This window comes from Physella acuta, unplaced genomic scaffold, assembly GCF_028476545.2.
Source record: "Physella acuta isolate Inbredline_101_S28 unplaced genomic scaffold, ASM2847654v3 ptg000791l, whole genome shotgun sequence".
In the NCBI taxonomy this organism is placed as follows: Eukaryota; Metazoa; Mollusca; class Gastropoda; family Physidae; genus Physella; species Physella acuta.
The window spans coordinates 132,410-154,588 of record NW_026732309.1 but is presented as its reverse complement, the minus strand read 5'-3'; the positions used below and the strand labels follow the sequence as shown (position 1 = coordinate 154,588).

The window sequence follows — 22,179 nt, the reverse complement described above, 5'->3', positions numbered from 1 at the left end:
ATCGATTTTGAAGTATCGTTGAGCCGATACTAACGTTAGTTACAAAAGCGTGTTTTAAATATTAATTCGCCAGATTGTCGAACTCTTATGGCGGGAATATATGGCTCATTACCCGGACCAATGAAATCCAGTCTTCGTCTGGCATGGTTTCGATCCGCTTCGATTTGTATTAATGGAACGTTTGCTAAAGCTATCCAGTAATGGACAATAGGAGACGACCACGGCGTATAGATTTGTGTCGTTAGATAGGTATCGTGGCGTTAGATAGGTATCGTGTCGTTAGATAGGTATCGTGTCGTTAGATAGGTATCGTGTCGTTAGATAGGTATCGTGTCGTTAGATAGGTATCGTGACGTTAGATAGGTATCGTGACGTTAGATAGGCATCGTGTCGTTAGATAGGTATCGTGGCGTTAGATAGGTATCGTGTCGTTAGATAGGTATCGTGGCGTTAGATAGGTATCGTGGCGTTAGATAGGTATCGTGTCGTTAGATAGGTATCGTGACGTAGATAAGTATCGTGACGTTAGATAGGTATCGTGGCGTTAGATAGGTATCGTGTCGTTAGATAGGTATCGTGGTGTTAGATAGGTATCGTGGCGTTAGATAGGTATCGTGGCGCTAGATATAGGTATCGTGACGTTAGTCAATGGTCTGGGTACAAACAACTTGAAGAGTCGATACGGTAAGGGTTAAGTTTTAGGTTAGGGCGGGGTCGGCAACATTGTTGGGTAGACAGCCGGGGTAGTGCCCTCCTTCCCCACCCCCATTTATTTCCCTCATTCCCCACCCCCGGGTATTTCCCTCCTTCCCCACCCCGGGTATTTCCCTCCTTCCCCACCCCGGGTATTTCCCTCCTTCCCCACCCCGGGTATTTCCCTCCTTCCCCACCCCGGGTATTTCCCTCCTTCCCCACCCCCAGGTATTTCCCTCCTTCCCCACCCCCGGGTATTTCCGCCCTTTCCCACCCCCAGGTATTTCCCTCCTTCCCCACCCCGGGTATTTCCCTCCTTCCCCACCCCGGGTATTTCCCTCCTTCCCCACCCCGGGTATTTCCCTCCTTCCCCACCCCGGGTATTTCCCTCCTTCCCCACCCCCAGGTATTTCCCTCCTTCCCCACCCCCGGGTATTTCCCTCCTTCCCCACCCCTGGGTATTTCCCTCCTTCCCCACTCCCGGAAATTGCCCCCCCCCCTTCCCCACCCCTGGTTATTGCCCTCCTTCCCACCCACGGGAAAGCGCCCATCGGGTCCAGCTTTAACACGACATGAAGTTAGTGTCCACCTCCACCCCGCCCCCCACCCCATCACCCACCATGGGATAGAACCCATCAGCCACATGAGTGAGAAAATCTCCTGACCATCTCGTGTCGAGATACGAAACTAAACGGTCAGCGTTCTACGGCTAGCTCTGCCCAGCGGCTACTCTAGCAAATAGATGTGACCCCTGACCCCGGGGGGTCACGTGGTGCCCGAAAGCGATATTTTATTCAAATGACCGTCGGGCGACGCTGCTCTCTATTCATTGGCCCAGCTAGACACGTGGGTCGGCGATGTTAATCTACGTCTGTGTGAGGTTAATGAGCTCACAAACAGGCGGGGTGGAGGGGGGGGGGAGTTTGTGAGCTAACAAATGGGGTGGGACAAATCTGTATGTACACAAAAAGGAAGGGGGGGGGGATCTGTGAGTTCAGAAAAAAGGGACAAATTTGTGTGGTGGTGTGTGTGTGGGGGGGGGGGGGTCGAAAAGAACGCTTGTTTCCTTAAACAGGTATTTCTACGACAATAAGTACGTAGAAAAATGACCTCAAATTTTTTGTTTCGTTTAAATAAAGGACATTTATATTATTTTTCTACTGGCCCATTAATTTTGTATAGTACTTTTCTACTGGCCCATTACAACATTTGTTGTCCTGGTTGTCTGACTGCAACATTTTGTCTAATGAATATTTCTGGTTTCTATGTCCCCGTATAGAACACAATAGTTACATTTCTTGACCCCCGTGTTTTCTACCTCCCTCCCTCAGGAAACTGGAAGAGGACTACGTCGACTTGGCCACCAAGGTCCCCAGGAAGCCGTCCCTGACTGAGCAGGGGGAGACCATCGCTCTGTGTCCAGTCTGCAATAGGGCTGAGCTGCTGCTCAACCGGGACGGCACGGGCTCCAGCATGACGGTGTGTGTGGACTGTGAGAAGCGGACCTGCCCCGACTGTGGGGGCTACAAGACCGCCCTGCCCACCAAGGTCAGTTCTGATAAGTTGGTTCCAGAAAGTTCCCCTGCCTGGGGGTTTGACTGGAATTTTGGCTCCAACAGGTTTCTCTAGATCTGATTCCCCGCCAAGTTCCAATACAGGCCACTTATTTTTTATGTCGGGCCACCTAGTTCCCTTAACGGCCAACTAGTTCCTATAGTGGCCATCTTGCTCCCCAATGGCCACCTTGTTACAATAGTGGCCATCTTATTCCCCAATGGCCACCTTGTTACAATAGAAGCCATCTTGTTCCCTAATGGCCATCTAATTACTACGAGCCGACCCGCGGCGAATCATACGTCGCTATTTAGTTCTTTTTTCTACTTTTCAGTAATTCATAATTTGTGAATTCGACAGTACCAATGCTGCCACTGAAAATATTTGCTTTAAAACACTAAAACCCTCCTTTACCCCCACCCCACCCCCCACCCCCTCCCCCACCTCGTGAAAGCAGCCTCCTCTTAGTTATCTCCCCTAAGTTTAAAATCGTTTCAAACTAAATAATCTGCCCCTAATAGCCGTCACTAAACCCGTCTCTACGATTATAACCATTTAACGTGAACCACAGCTCACCAGACCATGTGGGGATGGGGGTGGTAGCGATATGCCTAGAGAGGAAGAGAGGGGCCGGCTAGGCGCGCTTACAGCTTGGTGTTTTCAAGGGTTTCCAAGAAGAGAATTATATAGATAGATAGATATTGGCCATCTTATTCCCCAATGACCTCCTTGTTACAATAGTTTCCATCTTGTTCCCGATTGGCCCCTTAATTTCCTTAAAGGCCATGCATTTATCTAGGGCCACCCATTTGCACTAAAGCCCTCCCCCCCCCCCCCCCCCCCCCCCCATACCCACCCTTTTAGGTTCTCATCAAAACAGAAATTTCCGCTTGAAATCAGACACATTATTTCATAATAGAATGAAAAATAAAATGTAAACAGAAAATCGGATCGGTGGAGAAAGGAAATGTAATCGAGGTAAATTGGTTGCTTAGATCTATTTGCTGATGGTAAATATGTATAATCGATTCCGCTTACATTGTCGGCATCGATGACGACTTAATCCCCGTATGTTGTCATTCGCGAGGCATGTCGGGAGTTGAACAGGGAAGATACTTAGACAGTGCTAGAGATGAGAGATATATTTAGATTTGGGTCGCTTGTATTTGTTGGTCAAATTTTGTCCGACTATTTGTGTTGGGGGCGGTGAGGTCTTTTGAAAGGTCTTCAGATTAATAGCATATTTGTGGTTTGTGTCCTTTATCGTGTGTGGTTTGTGTGGTTAATAGTGTGTGGTTTGCAGAGTTTCTTCCAGGCATCTTCGCCCCCCCCCCCCCCGAAGAAGGTCTACCCCCCCCCCCCCAACGAAATGAAATTTATTCAGAATACATATACTTTTACTTCTGTCGTCGTTCCCCCCCCCCCCCCCCACGAAAATATCAAGTGTCTTCCCCCGAAGAAAAAATTTCTGGAAGAAATACTGGTGCGGCAAATCGTGTGTGGATTGTGTGGTTAATCGTGTGTGGATTGTGTGGTTAATCGTGTGTGTCGCCCATTAACAATCTGTGTGGTTGATCTCATATTTGTGGTGGTAATGTTTGACTAATTTCCGATGCTTAATTTTTAATGACCTCTACAGAATATTATGTAGTATCGATTAGTGGGAGACAACCAACAAATTTCCCTATTTATGGTTCGTTTTCTAGCCCCTAAACAAGACCCCAACCCCCAACCTCTAACCAAGATCCCAACCTCTAACCAAGATCCCAACCTCTAACCAAGATCCCAACCTCTAACCAAGATCCCAACCTCTAACCAAGATCCCAACCTCTAACCAAGATCCCAACCTCTAACCAAGATCCCAACCTCTAACCAAGATCCCAACCTCTAACCAAGATCCCAACCTCTAACCAAGATCCCAACCTCTAACCAAGATCCCAACCTCTAACCAAGATCCCAACCTCTAACCAAGATCCCAACCTCTAACCAAGATCCCAACCTCTAACCAAGATCCCAACCTCTAACCAAGATCCCAACCTCTAACCAAGATCCCAACCTCTAACCAAGATCCCAACCTCTAACCAAGATCCCAACCCCAGCCCGAACATAGTGTCCCAGTAAATAACTTAATGAGGCCTCTCAATGAGAGGATACACAGGTAACCTCCCTTGTGATTGTGCTCATACACTTGTATACTTTTTTGTATGTTCTTGTATGTCCTTTATGTCCTTGTATGTGTTTGTTTGGACCTGCCTTGATACTTACATTAAGGAGCTGTTAGTTCAATGTTCTTTTCTTTGGTTTTTATAAACTATTCCATCATTCTTGCAATTTTCTAGCGCATAGATGCCGACAACTCCATCCCCCCCCCCCCCTTGGATCTTACCCCTCCCCTCACACGTTTTGTGCTGAGAAAGTGGCCGTGTTTTGTCCCAAACAAAAAGACATCCATAATGGCTTGTCTCCCCTTGTTGTCCACGTGTTCTCTCCCCTTGATAAGACATCCCGGCCGCATGACAAACAACATGTTTGGTCACGTGCTCAAGTCATCCAATCGTTGGCTGGGTGGGGGCGGGCTGGGCTGGGTTAGGTCTGTGGGGGGGGGGAGAAAAAAACCTTGGTGTCAGGTTTATGGCGGGATTATTGGTGGCAATCAGTGGTGGTGTGTTGGTGTCACTTGGTGTTTTATTGGTGGCGATTGGTGGTGGTTTGATGGTGTCAATTTGGTGGTGATTGATGGTGGTGTGTTGGTGTCAATTTGTTGTTTTATTTGTGGCGATTGGTAGTTTGTTGGTGTCAACTGGTGTTTTGTGATGGCAATCAATGGTGGTTTATTGGTGTCAATTTGGTGTTATTGATAGTGACTAGTTGTTTTTGGAGGTGAGATTAGCGGTGACATTTACTCGATAAAAGTCATATCGACTTGACGACAGCATCGTTAATGTAATTGATAGGGTAAAATCCGGTCAGGCGAGACCTTGTGGCTGAGTTTGACCTTGAGGTTTCGATACCTTCTGATACTACGCCGTGGTCTGTAACAACAGACAGTGACACCAATTTAACCATGACACAGGCATGACACCAATTTTTAACCATGACACAAATTTAACCATGACACAGGCATGACACCAGTTTAACAATGACACCAATTTAACCATGACACCAATTTAACCATGACACCAATTTAACCATGACACCAATTTAACCATGACACCAATATAACCATGACACCAATATAACCATAACACCAATTTAACCATGACAACAATTTAACCATAACACCAATTTAGCCATGACACCAATTTAACAATGACACCAATTTAACCATGACACCAATTTAACCATGACACCAATTTAACCATGACACCAATTTAACCATGACATTAATTTAACCATGACACCAATTTAGCCATGACACCAATTTAACCATGACACCAATTTAACCATGACACCAATTTAACCATGACACCGATTTAGCCATGACACTGATTTAACCATGACACCAGTTTAACCATGACACCAATTTAACTATGACACCAATTTAACCATGACACCAATTTAACAATGACACCAATTTAACCATGACACCAATTTAACAATGACACCAATTTAACCATGACACTTACCGCCTTTGCGAGCCTCCAAAAATTGGCCTATCTATGTGGCCATTCTCTTACTGGCCTTACACACATCGGCCAGGTGGCCTTTCTCAAACGTCGACTAGGTGAGTACATCCGCCCTCTACATAACACCTCTACACCCTACACTTCCTACCCCCCTCCCCCCCTTTCATCCCTTTTCTACCCAACAATTTTTTCATCATCCCGACAGCCCCTGGCCCATAGATCGATCTAAAATCGATAAATGACATCGTTTCTTCCTTAACTCCCCGCACCATCAGCCCCCCCCCCCCCCCCCCACACTCCCCACCCCCACATTTCAAGACACATGCTGTCGCCTTTTGTCTATAGAAAACATTCCCAGCGAGATCGTCACGGCCTTTTCAAAAGTCCGGCTTTAAGGCCGGTGTCCCTGTCAACTTGACCGGCTAATTCGGTAATGGCTCCAGTCATCTTGGTGCTTCCGGTTTGGCCAGGTTATTTCAAGAATGTTTTTAAAATTCAATTATAAAATGAGTGCCTTATTGGCGAGAGTTGTACTGGCGACAACAACGTCAGTCGTAAAGACGACAACAACGTCAGCTGTAAAGACGACAACAAATTCAGCTGTAAAGACGACAACAACATCAGCTGTAAAGACGACAACAGCTGTAAAGACTACAACAGCTGTAAAGACGACAACAAATTCAGCTGTAAAGACGACAACAACATCAGCTGTAAAGACGACAACAACATCAGCTGTAGAGACGACATTATTTCATCGTTAAAGAAATTCATTGTTTCTTGCCTTAGTTTTTAATTTTTTTTCCGCTTCACTCTATTTTTAGCATTATTTTTTTTTTTTTTGGCCGCTTTTGAATGCCGGTGAAATTCGGCTTTTTACTTGTTCTTTTGGTACTGTTGTGACTGTCGGCTCATTTTTTTTAATTTCTAAAAATCAAGTCAAGAACAAAATGGGCTTAAGTTTTTAACTTCTGTACCTGATATCACCTTCATAGTTACTGTTAACATCAAGAGGCGCAGGATGTTATTCAACGTAGCTTTTCTCTAACGTTTCGTTAGAATTTTTTATTTTATTTTTTGTTCCATCCTGAAGGTGTAAACAGTTTTAATGGTTTTAAATAGGCACTAAATTAAGTCACGTTGTAACAAAACCTAAGCCCAATATATCACTCAACATCTGTGTGAAGCCCCCATACATCACTCAACATCTGTGTGAAGCCCCCATACATCACTCAACATCTGTGTGAAGCTCCCCCCCCCCATAAATAACTCAACATCTGTGTGAAGCCCCCCCCCCCATACATCACTCAACATCTGTGTGAAGCCCCCATACATCACTCAACATCTGTGTGAAGCTCCCCCCCCCCATAAATAACTCAACATCTGTGTGAAGCCCCCCCATACATCACTCAACATCTGTGTGAAGCCCCCCCCCATACATCACTCAACATCTGTGTGAAGCTCCCACCCCCATACATCACTCAACATCTGTGTGAAGCCCCCATACAACACTCAACATCTGTGTGAAGACCCCCCCCCCATAAATCACTCAACATCTGTGTGAAGCCCCCATACATCACTCAACATCTGTGTGAAGCCCCCATATATCACTCAACATCTGTGTGAAGCCCCCATACAACACTCAACATCTGTGTGAAGCCCCCATATATCACTCAACATCTGTGTGAAGCCCCCATATATCACTCAACATCTGTGTGAAGCTCCCCCCCCCATACATCACTCAACATCTGTGTGAAGCCCCCATACAACACTCAACATCTGTGTGAAGCTCCCCCCCCCATAAATAACTAAACATCTGTGTGAAGCCCCCCCCCATACATCACTCAACATCTGTGTGAAGCCCCCCCCCATACATCACTCAACATCTGTGTGAAGCCCCCATATATCACTCAACATCTGTGTGAAGCCCCCATACATCACTCAACATCTGTGTGAAGCCCCCCATACATCACTCAACATCTGTGTGAAGCCCCAATACATCACTCAACATCTGTGTGAAGCCCCCATACAACACTCAACATCTGTGTGAAGACCCCCCATACATCACTCAACATCTGTGTGAAGCTCCCCCCCCCCATACATCACTCAACATCTGTGTGAAGCCCGCATACAACACTCAACATCTGTGTGAAGACCCCCCCCCCATAAATCACTCAACATCTGTGTGAAGCCCCCCCCCCATACATCACTCAACATCTGTGTGAAGCCCCCCCCCCATACATCACTCAACATCTGTGTGAAGCCCCCCCCCATACATCACTCAACATCTGTGTGAAGCCCCCCCCCATAAACAACTCAACTTCTGTGTGAAGCACCCCCAAACATCACTCAACATCTGTGTGAAGCCCCCCCCCATACATCACTCAACATCTGTGTGAAGCCCCCCCCCATACACCACTCAACATCTGTGTGAAGCCCCCCCCCCCCCCATACATCACTCAACATCTGTGTGAAGCCCCCCAAATATCACTCAACATCTGTGTGAAGCCCCCCATACATCACTCAACATCTGTGTGAAGCCCCAATACATCACTCAACATCTGTGTGAAGCCCCCATACATCACTCAACATCTGTGTGAAGCCCCCATATATCACTCAACATCTGTGTGAAGCCCCCATACATCACTCAACATCTGTGTGAAGCCCCCATACATCACTCAACATCTGTGTGAAGCCCCTCCCCATATATCACTCAACATCTGTGTGAAGCCCCCATATATCACTCAACATCTGTGTGAAGCCCCCATACATCACTCAACATCTGTGTGAAGCGCCCGTATATCACTCCACATCTGTGTGAAGCCCCCCATATATCACTCAACATCTGTGTGAAGCCCCCATACATCACTCAACATCTGTGTGGAGCCCCCATACATCACTTAACATCTGTGTGAAGCCCCCCCCATACATCACTCAACATCTGTGTGAAGCCCCAATACATCACTCAACATCTGTGTGAAGCCCCCATACAACACTCAACATCTGTGTGAAGACCCCCCATACATCACTCAACATCTGTGTGAAGCTCCCCCCCCCCATACATCACTCAACATCTGTGTGAAGCCCGCATACAACACTCAACATCTGTGTGAAGACCCCCCCCCCCATAAATCACTCAACATCTGTGTGAAGCCCCCCCCCATACATCACTCAACATCTGTGTGAAGCCCCCCCCCCCCCATACATCACTCAACATCTGTGTGAAGCCCCCCCCCCCCATACATCACTCAACATCTGTGTGAAGCCCCCCCCCCATAAACAACTCAACTTCTGTGTGAAGCCCCCCCATACATCACTCAACATCTGTGTGAAGCCCCCCCCCCCATACATCACTCAACATCTGTGTGAAGCCCCCCCCCCATACACCACTCAACATCTGTGTGAAGCCCCCCCCCCATACATCACTCAACATATGTGTGAAGCCCCCCATATATCACTCAACATCTGTGTGAAGCCCCCCATACATCACTCAACATCTGTGTGAAGCCCCAATACATCACTCAACATGTGTGTGAAGCCCCCCCATACATTACTCAACATCTGTGTGAAGCCCCCATACATCACTCAACATCTTTGTGAAGCCCCCCATATATCACTCAACATCTGTGTGAAGCCCCCATATATCACTCAACATCTGTGTGAAGCCCCCATATATCACTCAACATCTATGTGAAGCCCCCATACATCACTCAACATCTGTGTGAAGCCCCCATACATCACTCAACATCTTTGTGAAGCCCCCCATATATCACTCAACATATGTGTGAAGCCCCCATATATCACTCAACATCTGTGTGAAGCCCCCGTATATCACTCAACTTTTGTGTGAAGCCCCCGTATATCACTCAACATCTGTGTGAAGCCCCTCCCCATATATCACTCAACATCTGTGTGAAGCCCCCATATATCACTCAACATCTGTGTGAAGCCCCCATACATCACTCAACATCTGTGTGAAGCCCCCATATATCACTCAACATCTGTGTGAAGCCCCCCATATATCACTCAACATCTGTGTGAAGCCCCCATACATCACTCAACATCTGTGTGAAGCCCCCATACATCACTCAACATCTGTGTGAAGCCCCCCCCCATACATCACTCAACATCTGTGTGAAGCCCCCCCCCCATACATCACTCAACATCTGTTTGAAGCCCCCCCCCCCCATAAACAACTCAACTTCTGTGTGAAGCCCCCCCATACATCACTCAACATCTGTGTGAAGCCCCCCCCCCCATACATCACTCAACATCTGTGTGAAGCCCCCCCCCATACACCACTCAACATCTGTGTGAAGCCCCCCCCCCCCCATACATCACTCAACATCTGTGTGAAGCCCCCCATATATCACTCAACATCTGTGTGAAGCCCCCCCCATACATCACTCAACATCTGTGTGAAGCCCCAATACATCACTCAACATCTGTGTGAAGCCCCCATACATCACTCAACATCTATGTGAAGCCCCCATATATCACTCAACATCTATGTGAAGCCCCCATACATCACTCAACATCTGTGTGAAGCCCCCATACATCACTCAACATCTGTTTGAAGCCCCCCATATATCACTCAACATCTGTGTGAAGCCCCCATTTATCACTCAACATCTGTGTGAAGCCCCCCATACATCACTCAACATCTGTGTGAAGCCCCCCCCCATACATCACTCAACATCTGTGTGAAGCCCCCATATATCACTCAACATCTATGTGAAGCCCCCATACATCACTCAACATCTGTGTGAAGCCCCCCCATACATTACTCAACATCTGTGTGAAGCCCCCATACATCACTCAACATCTTTGTGAAGCCCCCCATACATCACTCAACATCTGTGTGAAGCCCCCATACATCACTCAACATCTTTGTGAAGCCCCCCATACATCACTCAACATCTGTGTGAAGCCCCCCCATACATTACTCAACATCTGTGTGAAGCCCCCATACATCACTCAACATCTATGTGAAGCCCCCATATATCACTCAACATCTGTGTGAAGCCCCCATATATCACTCAACATCTGTGTGAAGCTCCCCATATATCACTCAACATCTGTGTGAAGCCCCCATACATCACTCAACATCTGTGTGAAGCCCCCGTATATCACTCAACATCTGTGTGAAGCCCCCCCCCCCCATACATCACTCAACATCTGTGTGAAGCCCCCCCCCCCTATATCACTCAACATCTGTGTGAAGCCCCCCCCCGTATATCACTCAACATCTGTGTGAAGCCCCCCCCCCCCCTATATCACTCAACATCTGTGTGAAGCCCCCCCCCTATATCACTCAACATCTATGTGAAGCCCCCCCCCCCCTATATCACTCAACATCTGTGTGAAGCCCCCCCCCATACATCACTCAACATCTGTGTGAAGCCCCCATACATCACTCAACATCTGTGTGAAGCCCCCATACATCACTCAACATCTGTGTGAAGCCCCCCCCCCCCCCCCATACATCACTCAACATCTGTGTGAAGCCCCCCATATATCACTCAACATCTGTGTGAAGCCCCCATATATCACTCAACATCTGTGTGAAGCCTCCATATATCACTCAACATCTGTGTTAAGCCCCCCCCCCCTATACATCACTCAACATCTGTGTGAAGCCCCCCTACATCACTCAACATCTGTGTGAAGCCCCCATACATCACTCAACATCTGTGTGAAGCCCCCCTACATCACTCAACATCTATGTGAAGCATGTCTAACGGTGCCAGCCTTCGTGCCAGATCCTCGTTACCGCCTCGAGCTTTGTGAGGATCCCTAAGGACTGTCTGACACAGCCGCCATTTTATCCCGCCCCCCACCCCCCCCCCCCCCCCCAGCTTCTCATACATCACTGTGTTGCTCAACATCCTGGCTAAATAGGTCGATCAAGTCATGTGATCGTGTACTACTGACCTAATAGGTCAAATCATGTGATCGTGTACTACTGACCTAATAGATCAAATAATGTGATCGTGTACTACTGACCTAATAGGTCAATCAAATCATGTGATCGTGTACTACTGACCTAATAGGTCGATCAAGTCATGTGATCGTGTACTACTGACCTAATAGGTCAAATCATGTGATCGTGTACTACTGACCTAATAGATCAAATAATGTGATCGTGTACTACTGACCTAATAGGTCAATCAAATCATGTGATCGTGTACTACTGACCTAATAGGTCAATCAAATCATGTGATCGTGTACTACTGACCTAATAGGTCGATCAAGTCATGTGATCGTGTACTACTGACCTAATAGGTCGATCAAGTCATGTGATCGTGTACTACTGACCTAATAGGTCGATCAAGTCATGTGATCGTGTACTACTGACCTAATAGGTCAAATCATGTGATCGTGTACTACTGACCTAATAGGTCAAATCATGTGATCGTGTACTACTGACCTAACAGGTCAAATCATGTGATCTTGTTCTACTGACCTAATAGGTCAATCAAGTCATGTGATCGTGTACTACTGACCTAATAGGTCAAATCATGTGATCGTGTACTACTGACCTAATAGGTCAAATCATGTGATCGTGTACTACTGACCTAACAGGTCAAATCATGTGATCTTGTTCTACTGACCTAATAGGTCAATCAAGTCATGTGATCGTGTACTACTGACCTAATAGGTCAAATCATGTGATCGTGTACTACTGAGCTAACAGGTCAAATCATGTGATCTTGTTCTACTGACCTAATAGGTCAATCAAGTCATGTGATCGTGTACTACTGACCTAATAGGTCAAATCATGTGATCGTGTACTTCTAACCTAATAGGTCGATCAAGTCATGTGATCGTGTACTACTGACCTAATAGGTCAAATCATGTGGTCGTGTACTACTGACCTAATAGGTCAAATCATGTGGTCGTGTACTACTGACCTAATAGGTCAAATCATGTGGTCGTGTACTACTGACCTAATAGGTCAAATCATGTGATCGTGTACTACTGACCTAATAGGTCGATCAAGTCATGTGATCGTGTACTACTGACCTAATAGGTCAAGTCATGTGATCGTGTACTACTGACCTAATAGGTCGATCAAGTCATGTGATCGTGTACTACTGACCTAATAGGTCGATCAAGTCATGTGATCGTGTACTACTGACCTAATAGGTCAAATCATGTGATCGTGTACTACTGACCTAATAGGTCGATCAAGTCATGTGATCGTGTACTACTGACCTAATAGGTCAAATCATGTGATCGTGTACTACTGACCTAATAGGTCAAATCATGTGATCGTGTACTACTGACCTAACAGGTCAAATCATGTGATCTTGTTCTACTGACCTAATAGGTCAATCAAGTCATGTGATCGTGTACTACTGACCTAATAGACCAATCAAGTCATATGATAGTGTACTGATTTGATTTTCTACTTCCGTGTCTCATACAATCAATGTTAGAATAATCTAACTGACAGAAATAAACAATCCGAGCTTTGATTTAGAATGGTTCGAGTTACTGTTAGAGTTAGTGTATTTATACATAGTGTAGTTCTAAACAAAGTTGGCCATTATACATTATGTAGTTGTACACAAACTAGGCCAGTATACATTGTGTAGTTGTACACAAAATTGGCCATTATACATTATGTAGTTTTACACAACATTGGCCAGTACACGCTATTAATGTACTTGTACACAAACCAAGCCTGTACACTAGCTGTGTACTTGTACATTAGTTGTGTATTCTCGCTTCATCTAAAATTGAAGTCCTATGTCACACGGGACCATTTGAAATATTTAAACACAAACATAATTAACTGAAATCATCGAAGCGTGTCGACAAAATCAATGATTAGTTACAAAACAGTATTACAATGTTAGCCTCTAACGTTATGAAAAGTCTAAAATGTGCATTCATGTTATATTAGTCAAAAAATGCTCAACACGCTAAAAGTCTTTTTTTTTAATGTCTAGCTTTGTTAAATTCAACCAATCTGTTTTAAAAGTTCTAGTTTGAGTTACGGACATTTAATTGATCAAGGTAATAATTGCAAAACGTCTCAAAGATTTATAATTAGACGAGTGTTTTATAAGAGTCGAAATGATCGAATTTTTAAAGAAATGTATTGTTCGTTGTTTACAGTTCATCATCAATTTCTGCCGTCATGAAATACCAGAATACGGCAAAGAACTTTAAAAAAAAAAAAAAACCAAATTAATGTTCTTAGTTAATTGTTTAAAAAAGTGGTGAAATAGAAACCAATCAAACTGGAGATATGGTTTGGTGTATGTGTATGTGTGTGTGGGAGGGGGTGTGAGGGTCAAATCTACTTAAATTTAGTTCCTGCAACTAAATGCCACCACACTTTTTAAAAACTGTCCAGGAAACGTTTTTAATATTTCAGTCTTCATAATTCAAAATAATTGCTACCTCGTATTGTCTTGTATTGATAGAATGAACTCTAGATCTAAGTATTGTATTGTTAGCTGGTACTGTAGCGATAAGAGTTACTTAATGGGCAATTAACATTGTGTGATTTTCTTTGAGAAAAAATAGACTACATTCTTCGGATTTAAAATCGAAGATAACGTTGCTAAACCTGTGACGGACTGACACACTACCTAGAAGGTTATATTATACTATAAATGACCCTACATACATAAACCTACAATCGGACATGAACCTACAGCTAGACATGAACCTACAGCTGGACATGAACCTACAATCGGACATGAACCTACAATCGGACATGAACCTACAGCTGGACATGAACCTACAATCGGACATGAACCTACAGCTGGACATGAACCTACAATCGGACATGAACCTACAATCGGACATGAACCTACAGCTGGACATGAACCTACAGCTGGACATGAACCTACAATCGGACATGAATCTACAGCTGGACATAAACCTACAAGCGGACATGAACCTACAATCGGACATGAACCTACAGCTAGACATGAACCTACAGCTGGACATGAACCTACAGCTGGACATGAACCTACAGCTGGACATGAACCTACAATCGGACATGAACCTACAGCTAGACATGAACCTACAGCTGGACATGAACCTACAATCGGACATGAATCTACAGCTGGACATGAACCTACAGCTGGACATGAACCTACAATCGGACATGAATCTACAATCGGACATGAACCTACAATCGGACATGAACCTACAGCTGGACATGAACCTACAGCTGGACATGAACCTACAGCTGGACATGAACCTACAATCGGACATGAATCTACAATCGGACATGAACCTACAATCGGACATGAACCTACAGCTGGACATGAACCTACAGCTGGACATGAACCTACAGCTGGACATGAACCTACAGCTGGACATGAACCTACAGCTGGACATGAACCTACAGCTAGACATGAACCTACAGCTAGACATGAACCTACAGCTGGACATGAACCTACAGCTGGACATAAACCTACAATCGGACATGAACCTACAATTGGACATGAACCTACAATCGGACATGAACCTACAATCGGACATAAACCTACAATCGGACAGGAACCTACAGCTGGACATAAACCTACAATCGGACATGAACCTACAATCGGACATGAACCTACAATCGGACATGAACCTACAATTGGACATGAACCTACATGCGGACATGAACCTACATGCGGACATGAACCTACAATCAGAGTTTCTTCCAGGTATCTCTTCGGGGGGGCGAAGCCCCCCCGAAAATTTTTTACCGCCCCCCCCCCCCCCCCCGAACGAAATGAAATTTATATTATTTATATAGAAAATATATACTTTTAACAGTGTCCGCCCCCCCCGAAGAAAGTTTACCGCCCCCCCGAAGATTTCAAGTGCCCCCCCGGAGAAAAAAGTCTGGAAGAAACACTGCCTACAATTGGACATAAACCTACAATCGGACATAAACCTACAATCGGACATGAACCTACAATCGGACATAAACCTACAATCGGACATGAACCTACAATCGGACATGAACCTTCATCAGCAACAGGTTCAATAAAACCCCACCATACAACTAGTGGAGAACATGAAAAACAGACCATAAGTTTTAAACCCTGGGGCCCGAACCCGATCCTGAACCCGAACCCTGACACTAGAACTCGCGATGATTTCCCAGAGGAGCAAAGTGTTTCCGGTCGTGTTTATTTTTTGCATTAACCATCCTGATAGATCGCCCGTCTTGGCCAGATTTCTCGTTGGGGGGGAGTGGGGGAGGAGGGGGGAAGAGAGAGGAGGATACTCATTTTTTTTGACGATACGGTCAATGCGGGACTCTTTGTGTCCTGTCTCTCTCACCGTGTCCTACCCATTATGTCCTGTCTCCCTCACCGTGTCCTACCGTCCTGTCTCCCTCACTGTGTCCTACCCAGTGTGTCTTTATTAACTTAGTCAACTCCATCTCTTCCCCACAGAAACAATTTCCCTGTTTCTCATATTAGCCTCGTATTGTTACAAGTATTAAACTGTTACAATCGTTACATCATTTTTATGGTAGAATTACATTGCCAGATAAGCTTCGATTACTGGTTAATCCTTACTTCCGGCTAAAACACACTTCCGGTAAACTCTAACTTCCGGTTAAAACATAATGCCGGTAAACTCTAACTTCCGGTTAAAACATAATGCCGGTAAACATTTTTTGGTGTCACCCACTGCCAGACTCAACATTCGACAACTAAAAAAACCGGTTAAAAAAACAGACTATCATCTGGTGTCCATGTCACCATTTGGTGTCTATGTCACCTTCTGGTGTCTATGTCACCTTCTGGTGTCTATGTCACCATATGGTGTCTATTACACCATCTGGTGTGTATGTCACCTTCTGGTGTCTATGTCACCATCTGGTGTGTATGTCACCTTATGGTGTCCATGACACCATCTGGTGTGTATATCACTATCTTGAGTCTATGTCGCTTAGCGTCAGAATACAATCCAACACCAGCTACACCCAGGAACACCGTGGCGGGATCGAATCCATCCCACACCAAGGATAATTGTCCGTTCCTGGATCTAATTAAACGTTTTCAGCGAGGAGATTCAAGGCTTCATTTTTCTACCAAGTTTAGCGACAGCGTGCCACTAATTATGACGTCAACATCCGTAATCCTGGCCACATTTGTACAGAGATTCACCTTGCCAGTTTGGCATTTGAGTTCAACTTCACCTGAAATAGGACAATAGATGATAACAGATTGTTCTGTGATTACATTGATTGCCAACTTGGTAGGAGAAATTACTTAGAAGGACAGCTAAAGTTTATATAAGAATAGTGGGGGGGAGGGGTAGTGAAGGCGGAAGTGACGTCATCTGTTCTACTGTAACCGAGAACACATGAAAAAAAAACCCACAAATGTTGATGTTATTTGCTAACTTGTCCAGTGGATGTTGCTAGGCGGCCATCTTGTAAATAAACGTTGATAGGCGGCCATTTTGTACAGTGGATGTTGCGCGGCAGCCATTTTGTACAGTGGATGTTGCGAGGCAGCCATCTTGTATTACGAACGATTAAATAGAATGGTGTTATTGTGCATGTCTATTTCTACTTCACTAAAACAACTGACAAGTCCATCACACGCCTATCATCGTCCATCACACGTCTGTCATCATGCAGCACATACGTGTGTTCTGGTTCAGTATAGTTCAAATCCCAGTCCGAACTTAATCACGTGATCCACACCACGTGTCAAGTGTTCTAGTCTGGCGGAAGTGACGTAGGGACACAGAAGTCAAGATAACAGTGGAAGAATCAGCCCATTGTGTTGATTTATCCATTCCTCTGTAGTCGTGTCCGGGACAAGCAAGTTCATTAACTCTACTGTATACACAGCTAGTTGGGAGTTATCTCCCATGATGATCTTTCTATTGTTTTCTAGTCGCGAGTAGATCAAGCAGGCAGATTACAAGATTGAACATTCTCTTTTCTGGGTTTTTTCTGAGATTTTTTTTAGGTTTTAATTTTTCAAAAAGAGAATTAAAAAAAAAACATTCAACGAGAAAGTGAAAAGTAAGTTGCAGTTACCAGTTGGTGTCTTAATTTACATAGGACAGGTACAGTAGAGTTCATCGGTTTCTGTGAACTCGTCATATGAAGGGATAGTGTGGTCAGCACTATGCCCAGACGCTTTTACTTTCCCTATTACGTGAGACAGGTCCCCATCAGAGCTGAGCCTTGGATCCGAACTCGAGACTTTCGAGTCAGCTTTTGTACGCTCTACCACACGACACCGAGAAACACTGAAATAATTGTAATGTACTCACGCGCAAAAAGCATCCCAGGTTTCTTTCTGCATGTTGTTTGCTTCTGTTTCAAACGAAAAAAAATGTTGCCATGTAACTTACCTCCAGAAACTTTGTAATTAATAAGCCACGAAAACACTTGACGTGAAACCTTATGAAACAAAACGTCGGAACAGCTGTCGCGAGAGACAAAAACAGCCTTGTTTGTTGTTTGTATGGGGGTGGGGTAAGGGTGAGGGGCATAACAGTGTGGGGTGCTGGTGTGGGGGTTGAGAGTGGGGGGTGAGGGATATTTCCGGGATTTAACTAAAATGTCTAGGAATTTTTCACCAAGTGACTGACCTTTGGTAAAAAATCCAACAGGGGGTGGGGAAGCTCTGGGTGGAGGGTAAAGAGCGGGGTGTGTTTAGATTGTGGGTGATGGAAGATGGCGATTTGACGTGACGGCGGCATGAACAATTTGTTAAATAGACTTTGTAGTTTTTATTTGTAAGTTAGCCTTTAAAATTTCGTGGAATAATTGGAGTGATGGATGGGCTTAATGGATGGATGGGTGGATGGATAGAAGGATGGATGGATGGATGGATGGATGGATGGATGGATGGATGGATGGATGGATGGATGGATGGATGGATGGATGGATGGATGGATGGATGGATGGATGGATGGATGGATGGATGGATGGATGGATGGATGGATGGATGGATGGATGGATGGATGGATGGATGGATGGATGGATGGATGGATGGATGGATGGATGGATGGATGGATGGATGGATGGATGGATGGATGGATGGATGGATGGATGGATGGATGGATGGATGGATGGATGGATGGATGGATGGATGGATGGATGGATGGATGGATGGATGGATGGATGGATGGATGGATGGATGGATGGATGGATGGATGGATGGATGTGTTTAGTTTGTTATCGACCGTTAGTTTTGTTTGCCCCATGTAACCATGGTTACGGCTGACCCAACAACCAGACGACCAAATGATGAGGCAAGGAAACCAATGTCGTCTGGGCGACTGAAGACGTCTGCCAGTCAGTCAACAGTTCCCTCCCCTTCCCAGCGACAGCTCTAGCTAGAAACTGGCTAATGATGGCATAGTTTAGCTGACCAGAGATAGGGACACCACAGCAGCTTACCCAACCCTAACTAACTGCCTGCGTCATTGTAGAAACGTGACGTCATGTTGTCCCTAATTTTTACATCCAACTATAGCTTATGATGTGGATTAGTTTTAAAGCCAGCACTCGTAAGCGTAACAAATACTCCAATTTTACATAAAGTTTTGCATTAAGTCAGCCTTAATCCTGAGCATGTTTGCCTTAATCTTACATCCGACTGTAGCGTACGAGCTTAAAACTAATTTTATACCAAGCTTTACTTAAACCTTAGTATGATCTAAGCCTTCAATAATCTCTCAACGTAATTTAAAAGAACCTATTCAGTTATTAAATGGGCATGATTTGTATTGACAATAACAAGAAACAGCCTTCTATTTTGGACCTATTGTAAAAAAAATCCTCGTATTTTGGATCTATTAATAAGAAAAATCCTCGTATTTTGGATCTATTAATAAGAAAAAGCCTCGTATTGGATCTATTAATAAGAAAATGCCTTGTATTTTGGATCTATTAATAAGAAACAGCCTCGTATTTTGGACCTATTGTCAAGAAAAAGCCTTGTATTTATAGACAGCCCTCAACATTAAACCCTCCTGACCAAAAGAACATTCCGTGAGTCCGAGATTTCTTTCAATCCACTTGTGCTGGAAAAAAAATCTATTTTGGTGTCGTCTAGTCGAGAGTATGTTTTGATCGGCTGATTAGGTTTGGGTGGATCAGCCTGCAAGTTTGGTCCTGATACTGGTGGGAGGGGGGGGTTTGGGTGGATCAGCCTGCAAGTCTGGTCCTGATACTGGTGGGAGGGGGGGTTTGGGTGGATCAGCCTGCAAGTCTGGTCCTGATACTGGTGGGAGGGGGGGTTTGGGTGGATCAGCCTGCAAGTCTGGTCCTGATACTGGTGGGGGGGGGGGGGGGGGTTGGGTGGATCAGCCTGCAAGTCTGGTCCTGATACTGGTGGGAGGGGGGGGGGGGAGTTTCAGCACTTTACGATAGGGCCATCAATTTAAGATTGTAGCGGGCTTGGTACTTTGTGGGGGGGGGGGATTGTGGGATTGATTCGGCTGGGAGTGAGATCAAATTGTTTGCCAGATTTTTGTCATTTGTTATTTATTTATTGCTTTAGAGTTGGTTGTGAATTTAAGAGTGGATTATAAGGTGATTTTTTTTCGAGCTGTTTGCAAAAAGAAAAGTCTAAGAACGTCTTTTAGCTGTAAAAGTTGTAGTAAACAAGAGGGTTCGGGTTTATTAGGGAGATGTGTTGTCTTCACCTACATTGGGAACATCTTCACATATTTAAAACGTCTTCCCATAATGTGAACATTGTCCTATATTTAGAACATCCTCTCGTATTGTGAACATCTTTCTATATTGTGAACAACATCTCTATTATGTAGACATCTCCCCATAATATGAACATCTCCCCACACTGTAAACATCTCCCCACACTGTAAACATCTCCCCACACTGTAAACATCTCCCCACACTGTAAACATCTCCCCCACACTGTAAACATCTCCCCACACTGTAAACATCTCCCCACACTGTAAACATCTCCCCACACTGTAAACATCCCCCCACACTGTAAACATCTCCCCACACTGTAAACATCTCCCCACACTGTAAACATCTCCCCACAATGTGCACATCTTCTCCCCACAGATCCAGGAGTGGGTGTGTGTGGTGTGTGAGAAAAGGCGTCGCCTGATGATGTCGACCGGCATGTGGTACCACGGCTACCACCCAGAGGCGGAGCTGCCCCTGGAGAAGCAAATCACAGGGGGGTCGGGCAGCCAGCTCCATGAGAAGGTGGGTCATCACAGGGGGGTCGGGCTGCCAGCTCCATGAGAAGGTGGGTCATCACAGGGGGGTCGGGCAGCCAGCTCCATGAGAAGGTGGGTCATCACAGGGGGGTCGGGCAGCCAGCTCCTTGAGAAGGTGGGGCATGCTTGGTCAATGGGTTGAAGGTGGGTCAATGTGTTTAATGTGGTCAATGTGTTTATTAAAATCGTCTATAGTGGTCAATGTGTTTAAGATAGTCAATGTGTTTAAGATGGTAAATATTGGTCAATGTGTTTATATTGGTCAGTGTGTTTATGGTGGTCAATGTGTTTAAGAATGCCAATGTGTTTATAGTGATCAATGTGTTTAATGTGGTCAATGTGTTTAAGATGGTCAATGTGTTAAACGTGGACAATGTGTTTAAACTAAAACCCACCCAGAGATTGCACCCACCATGTTTTTCCACAGCGTGACAACCAACTTACCTCCAGCATGGACGCGTCCATGGTATCCAACGCCTCGTACGCTTCAAGTAGAGATAGCAGAGGGAGTCGGGAGTCCAGGTCAGTCCATTCTCTTGTTTATAGGGGTGACAGGGTCAGATAAAGTGTGAGAATGTCTCTAGGCTCACCAAAATTAAAGTAGAAAGTATAGAGAAGGAAGCACGGAAAAGAAAGTATGGAGAAGCAAGTAGAGAGTAGAAAGCAGAAAGTAGAAAGTAGGGGTGGAAGGCAGGGTAGAGATACTTGTAAAAGAGACAAAGATATGTTTCTTAGAGCAGGCATTGAAGCTGTTACATGAAGTAAATCATCCAATGTTATGGTAGTCTAAAGGTCAAGGCTAACCATATCCCAATAAAGTTCAAGGCTTACCCTATTCCAATCTATTACTAGCCACTGTAGTACCTTAAGGGTGGCACTAGTGAAGGAAGGGGGTGGTGTTACTGGAGTAACATCTTGGGGGGGGGGGGGGGGGAGTTCACTTGTTTCTGTGACCTCGGCATATGAAGAGAGTGTGGTCATCACTAAGCCCAGCCGCCTTTACTTTCCCTAGCATGAGTAAGGTACCCATCAGAGTTGGGTGGACTCAGGGACAGTCTACTGACTTGAACCCGGATTCGATCTCGAGACCCACGGATTAGCAGTC

The 22,179-nt window shown here is 45.2% G+C and overlaps 1 protein-coding gene across 1 annotated transcript in view; it reads left to right on the top strand.

The window, feature by feature from the left end:
* The window catches only part of LOC131950944 (uncharacterized), a 145,561-nt gene that overhangs the window by 64,441 nt on the left and 58,941 nt on the right, over nucleotides 1-22,179 (top strand). The window contains exons 3-5 of the mRNA XM_059313156.1: nucleotides 2,025-2,241; nucleotides 20,914-21,060; nucleotides 21,502-21,596. Of these exons, the coding sequence (XP_059169139.1) occupies nucleotides 2,025-2,241; nucleotides 20,914-21,060; nucleotides 21,502-21,596 (459 nt within the window). The remainder of the gene's footprint in view (nucleotides 1-2,024; nucleotides 2,242-20,913; nucleotides 21,061-21,501; nucleotides 21,597-22,179) is intronic.